This window comes from Chlorocebus sabaeus, chromosome 7, assembly GCF_047675955.1.
Source record: "Chlorocebus sabaeus isolate Y175 chromosome 7, mChlSab1.0.hap1, whole genome shotgun sequence".
In the NCBI taxonomy this organism is placed as follows: Eukaryota; Metazoa; Chordata; class Mammalia; order Primates; family Cercopithecidae; genus Chlorocebus; species Chlorocebus sabaeus.
The window spans coordinates 26,121,782-26,128,715 of NC_132910.1; the positions used below are offsets into that span (position 1 = coordinate 26,121,782).

Genomic DNA, 6,934 nt, shown 5'->3' on the forward strand with positions numbered 1-6,934 from the left:
TGCAAACTCTACCCAAGCCTCAAGGCACGCATTGGTGCCCTCCATTCAGCCTTTCCCCACTATTTCAGGCCCCACTGCTGACCTTTCTCTCCCTTTTCTGATTTCATGAATTTTTCCACAGGTTACACTGCTGGGCTTGCATTTCCAAATTCAGTGTAAGTTCTAGGGCAGGAATCATGTTTTATTTTAGGAATCTCATGAGCCCTTTCCCCACATCCATTCCTACATACCTCAGCACCACGCTGACTATGACAGATTCTCAGGGAATACTTTGATTGTTGTACAGTTTAGACATGGTGGAGGAAGAGAATGTCAGCTACATGCAAGCAATGCTGGCAAAAGCATCAGGACGATTTCTGCGGTTAAGTTTCAGCCCCATTGCTCTTCTTCATGAATGTACACATTCACTCTACCACTAAATTGCTACTGACTCCTTCCCCTTCAGGGTTTGTTAAATAAGTTTATTTTCTCTAACCTTGGTCCTAAGTCTGATCCACCTCCAACCAAGTTCACTGTACCTTTTTAGCCACCTCTCTTACTCTAAGGACACAGTCAAATGAAAGTTTTCATTTAGGCTCCCCCTCTTTTTCCTCCATAAGAGGAATTCCCATTCTTTTTCATTTGTGGTGTCCCCTTCCCAGGCTTGAGGGTAGGAGTGATATCGTGGTGACACTACAGCTGTGGAGACTCTCCTCCTACCACATAAATACTCCAAACCCAGATATGTCTACAGCCCAGCTAAGATTAGAAAATGTCACTGGGTTCCCTTCCCTGCCCCGCAAAATGACCATGATGCAGAGTATACTTTGAGGAGTTGGGATTTTTCCTACCTAGAAGCCTTCTCATTACCTTTCCTCGGGGGAGGGGAAGCGGAGGCCTGCTTCCACTGGCATCTGAAGTTCTAGCTCTGCTTTGTGAGTTCTGACTCCTAAGAAGGCAGGAGAGACCCTCTGGAGGGCTCTAGGCATCCTGCTACTTCTCCTCCTGCTGGCACTGTTCCCTAACGCCAGGTGATACACCTCCAGTCAAAGAGTTCCCGTTCTTCTGCCTCCTGCAGGATATGCTTCTTGGTCTATACTCCCACGTGAGCTTATTTAGTGGGTTTCCCTGCTCGCCCCCACCCCGCCCTCACTCGTGGGCACAGCGCCTCACCGCGGTGAATACCCCGCCGGCACCGCCAGGCCCTCTGCTGTGTGCACAAGGCAACAGCTGGCGGCCTACTAGCAGCACTGGCAGCGAGGACCTCGGAATCGCTTCCGCCCTCGGGCCTCCTCATGCGTCTAGGGACTGCCTCCAACAGGTGCAGCCCCAGGTGCCCAATTGCCAGATCTTTAACCTCGCGCTCTCCCAGCCTTCAAAGTTCTCCAACCCGCGCCTGCCAGCCCGAGCGCGCCCTCTTGTCCAGATGCCAGCTCGGTTCAGGGTTCACCCTCCCCGCGACTCCAGCCCCAGACTTTCCTGATGGTTTCCAGTGCCCAGCACGGCCACTTACCCAGGGCAAGGGCCAGGAGCAGTGGCAGGGAGCTGGCGCCGCTGCCCGGGGCGGCCCGGTCCATCAAACCCGCTCTGCGGGGCCGGGCAGTCCCTAGACAAGTCTCCCTCCTTCTTCGCCCCCTTCCCGGGCCTCGGGCGCCTGAGAGGGTGCCTGGAAACTAATCCCGGAGCCAGAAGGAAACGAAACTACTTCCCAGGCTGGCACCCTGGCTACAGGGCAGGGAAACACCCAGGGCGGGCGGCCGGCTCCGTGAATGTCGTCGGGAGGAGGGAGCCTCCTATTTATCCCCGCTCCTCCTGCACACACCCCGCCAAAGAGGCGCAGGACTTGGTCCTGGGAGCCTCCACGCTGCTCCCACCCAAATTGCCCCACACCCATACCCACACCCAGGGACATATTCGGGCTGCCCTCGGACCAGCTCACCACTCCCCCTGCTGGGTCTCACCTGACTGACTGCTCATTTCCCTCCCCCTTAGAGCGTAAACAAGGTAGGGAGGGAGATGTAAAGAATCCGTGTGGAGGGGTGTCGGGGGTGCCCGTCGGGCCTGCAGGCTGACCTAAACTCCTGGAAGCCACTGAGGAAGAGTCAGAGACCCAAAGGTGTTCTGGAATTCTAACTTCTTTTATTTCAGAGTATTGCTAGTGTCATGGAGAAACCATAGCCACCATTCATTGTGGTTGACTTCAGGCATTTGATAATGCAGGCAATTTCAAAAGTCATTGTTGCCTTTTAAAGTCTTGAAGCCATAGCGAAACCTCGTCTCTACAAAAAATACAAAGGTAAATTAATAGCCGGGCATGGTGATGTGCACCCGCAGTCCCATCTATTCCCTGAGGCTGAGGCGGGAGGATCGCTTAAGCCTGGGAGATGGAGGCTGCAATGAGCGGAGATCGAGCCACTTCACTCCAGCCTAGGCGCAAGGGTGAGACACTGTCTCAAAACAATGACAACCAAAAAAAGAAAAAAGAAAAAAAAAAGGAACAAAATAGAAAGAAAAGAAATGAAAAAAGTCTTCAAGCTAGTGTCTTAGTTTCTAGGTGCATTGTCTTCTAATAATTTGTAAAATTTGTACTCACCAGGACCTACTTTAGAAATTTCATTTGTATTTCTATTTATGAATTTACTCATGTATTCAGTATATTTTCATTTAATTGCACTAAGCACTTTCTGGAACAGAAAGACATCCTCACAGCTGTTTGAGAAAGCAAACAGCATCCAATTTAACCTTATGTGGTTAGATATTGCCTCCAAGATAACCAAAAGGTACAGCTGTTTTTGTACTGATCTGTGTTCCTCATATAAGATTTATGTGGATAATTATGCCCCTCAGTACAGAAATTTTATTTCTATAGCATCCAAAAGTCACATAAGTCTTATTTTACATATGAAATGTAGCTTGGGTGTCTGCTTCTTCCTCGCCATCCTGTTGTTTAAATAAATTGTTGTGTATTTTTCTCCCACGAATGACATTTCATTTCAAAACTAATTCAAATCATTTTACTGCCCCAGGCAACTGATATATCCAGTGGAATAAAAAGCAGCTCTTAATTTTCAGAATCCTATTCTAGTCCCACGTGACAGCTCATAAAACATTGGTAGAGAAGGCAGGCATGAAGTTTAGAGAAACCCAAAGTTGTAAGATGGAAGGTTACTGCACCCCGGCTAAAAAGAGCAGAAACACTGGAAGCCAACGGATTTTGACATCATCTCCCTCCCTCCCAACACTTCCGCCCTGCCTTTATCCTTGCTGATATTCTCTCCATCTCCCAGCATCAGTGCCCTAAGTTAAAGTATTTCTTACTCCAAGATGACATTTAGCCTAGCCAACAGCTGCCCTGTTAGCCCCAACAGAATGTTACAATTTTATTTTCCTTTTTCATAGACACCAATAAAAACAAAAAAGTGAGACCTAAACAAAAACTACTAAATGTTTGTTGAGCATTGGAAAATTCCAGGACTTGGTGTAAGTATTCATCATTCATGCCATTCAAGTGGTAAATTAACTTTTTCAGGCCACTAGAATGTGAAGTAGTATAATTTAATATACTAAATAGGACAGATAAATTAATAACCTTCCCTGAGGGCTTTATTTATCACCATAAATAAAATAAGTAATCCCAAGACTATGCCTTCCAAATTTTCTGACACTGGATATCCAGTCTCTTCAAGGTTAGGAGACTTTTCCTGTCTTTTTTGCTTGCTTGTTTCTTTTTTCTATCTCTCTTTCTCTCTGTTCTTCCTCCCCTTCTTCCCTCTCCTTCTCCTCCTTCTTTTTCTCCCCCCACCCCCCGTCCCCTGCCCTCCAACCACCTGTCTCTCTCAAGTCATTTGCTTATGAGGCATCTGGAATACAACCATTAAGTATGGAAGAGTGGAAGGTAACAATCGATTTTCCTGGGGCCTCAATGATGTAACTGAGTTGTGTCTCAATGTTTTAGTTTGCAAGCTGAGCTGTTGCTAAGAGAAAAATAGACCAAAGTTACACCAGAGTCACAAGGTAAAACTTGTATTCCTAGTAACCCCAAGCTAGGAATTGCTTGAGTGCTGTTTTTCCTGTGCCGGGTTTAGGCAGGTATAACCAGTCCTCCCATATCTGGTATGAGGCTTAAGTAGATTCCTTTGGAGGGCCTTTAAGCATCAGTCTTTTCTCTTCCCACACAGAACAGCCTGCAGCTGGGACAGTCCTCCCTGTCTTCTGTACAGGACAAAATAAACTTGTAGTTACTTATCTGGCACAACACATAAAAAGACACACGCTGTGATGGAAAGGAAAATTTTGGAATGCATTCCTTCTAGGTCAACATGTATTCTCCAAATTAAGACTTTAAGGCATTCAGTAGTATAGGAAGATTTCCTGATGACCATTAACTTTATTTAATTTAATAAGAGTGGGCAAATGAAAATGAAGAAAGACATTTTTAAAATTGTAATTTTTATAGTAATGATAAGCATCATGCATTGTAGATTATTAGTGATACAGTTATATAGAGAGAACTTTCAAATATTTTATTTAAAACTACTAAATTGGTCTCTAGGAAAATATCAATGAAAAATCACTGCTCAAATGTTGTATTCAGGTAATTTTATTTTGTAATCTAGTTGTTCTGAGGGAGGTTGTTGTTTTCTTTTTTCCTGCCTACTTTCTTGTGTCTTCCTCTTCAGTCTAGGGGATCCATTTTTATATGTATTTCTCAATGTGTTTGACTTGTATCTCTCTCTTTTTTTTTTTTTTTTTTTTTTTTTTTGAGACAAAGTCTCGCTCTTTTCCCCCAGGTTGGAGTGCATTGGCACGATCTTGGCTCACTACAACCTCCACCTCCGGGTTCAAGTGATTCTCCTGCCTCAGCCTCCCAAGTAGCTGGGGATTACAGGCACCTGCCACCACACCTGGCTAATTTTTTGTGGTTTTTTTTTTTGAGACGGAGTTTCGCCACATTGGCTAGACTGGTCACAAACTCCTGACCTCAGGTGATCCACCTCGGCCTCGCAAAATGCTGGGATTACAGGCAATAGCCACCGCACCCAGTCAACTTGCTATCTCTTTTAAATGGCAGCTTAACATGTGTTGATAAACCTCAAAAATAATTGTCTCCGTGACTTTATACCTGTTAGTTTCAGTTCACCATGATGATCCTTTTCTTTGGCCATATTGAAACACACTTCAAAAAGTAATTTCTGATTTATCTGGGCTTTTGTGCTGACCCTAGTTGTAGGCTAAGTGAGAAAACACCTATGTGGCTCTAGACATCTCTTCCTAACGTACTTGCCACAGTGGCTTCATATCTTCCTACTTGGTCCCAGACTCCCATCAAGGTAGACACTCCTCTAGGTGGGACAACAGAGCTGGAATATTATGTACAGTTGGTTTTGGAATCTGTTCAGTCTGTTCAATTTGGATCTGTGTCACCCAGTGACCAAATGACAACTACTTACCTCTCTGAACCTCAATTTCCTCATTGATAAAATGTGATGGTAATGACTTACACAGTTTTTATGATCCCCAATAATACATATCTTCAAGGAAAAAATCTGGTACATTAGAAACTGTTCAGTGAATTATAGTTGATAGTAGCAGGAGTAGGAGTCATAGTAGTAGTAGTATTGGTAGAGACGGGTGTCTCACTATGTGGCTAGTCTCGAACTCCTGGCCTCAAGTAATCTTTCCTCCTCGGCCTCCCAAAATGCTAGTATTACAAGCATGAGCCACCATGTTCCACTAATAGTTGTTATGTCATTATAAAATTTTACATGGTACACAGAACCAGTAGGAACAGGCATCCTTACTAACCCTCTCTTACTAATAGTTGTGGTAGAGAGAAGGAAAAGCACAGAGCAAGGCTCTGCTGGGAAAGTAACACTGAGCTAAAATTCCATGGATTTCGGTACAATTTTGCCTCTTCATATGCCCTTAAACCTCTCTGACCACATTCTCCATCCTTTTTATTTCTCCTTCCTCCTTCAACTCTCTTTAGAGACCAAGATAGCATGCAATCCAGGATACAAAAACGTGTTGAATATAAACAAAGTACTGTGATTTGAAGGCCTAAATAAATGAGTTACCTAGTTTCCCAGAATGCAAAGAAATAAATTCAACAATTAAGTCAAAAAATGAATGTTTGTTGTCGTTGTTGTTGTTTTTGAGACAGAGTCTCACTCTGTCGCCCAGGCTGGAGTGCAATGGTGCAACGTGGCTCACTGCAAACTCTGCCTCCCGGGTTCAAGTGATCCTCCTGCCTCAGTCTCCCAAGTAAGTGAGATTGCAGACATTCATCACTACGCCAAGCTAATTTTTGTATTTTTAGTAGATACACGGTTTCCCCATGTTGGCCATGCTGGTCTCGAACTCCCGACCTCTGGTGATCTACCCACCTGGGCCTCCCAAAGTGCTGGGATTACAGGCATGAGCCACCGTGCCCAGCTAAATAATGAATGTTTAATGAGTTTACAGCAAACTAACAAGGCTTTACGTGGTCATTTTCCCTCTTTCCCCCAACTTCTTGGTAAGGGGAAATGGAGACAGGAAAGAGTAAGAAATGAGAAGCAACAAACCTGGAGAAGAGAGGGAGGTTGAGCTTAAAATAATTCTTCAAAAAATCTTTGATAGATGCAGAATGATATCTTAAAGGACTTAAAAAAAAAAAAAGCTGAAATCTACCTTTGTGTCATCTTCATTTCTCACCCTTCCTTTGTTTTAAGTTGACATCAACATACATATTATTAACCTCAGAATAATTTAATCATCCTTATGACTCCCCCAAACAATTCAGTTATATCTTTAATCTAACAATCCTCGGAATTTAAGATTTTTTCAGAGATAACTACATGTCTTCCTTTAATGATACATTTAAATTACTTTTATATTTCTTATAGTGTAAATTTTTCAGAAGTATTTCTTTAGCCCTATAATATATCCCTACCATTTGTCCATAAATACAGTA

General features: G+C 43.9%; 1 protein-coding gene across 1 annotated transcript in view; it reads right to left on the bottom strand.

The window, feature by feature from the left end:
* BTC (betacellulin) overlaps positions 1-1,905 on the bottom strand; it is a 51,502-nt gene extending 49,597 nt beyond the window's left edge. The window contains exon 1 of the mRNA XM_007998900.3: positions 1,493-1,905. Coding sequence (XP_007997091.2) covers positions 1,493-1,556 — 64 coding nt within the window. The 5' untranslated portion in view covers positions 1,557-1,905. The remainder of the gene's footprint in view (positions 1-1,492) is intronic.
* Positions 1,906-6,934: the final 5,029 nt, after the last annotated feature.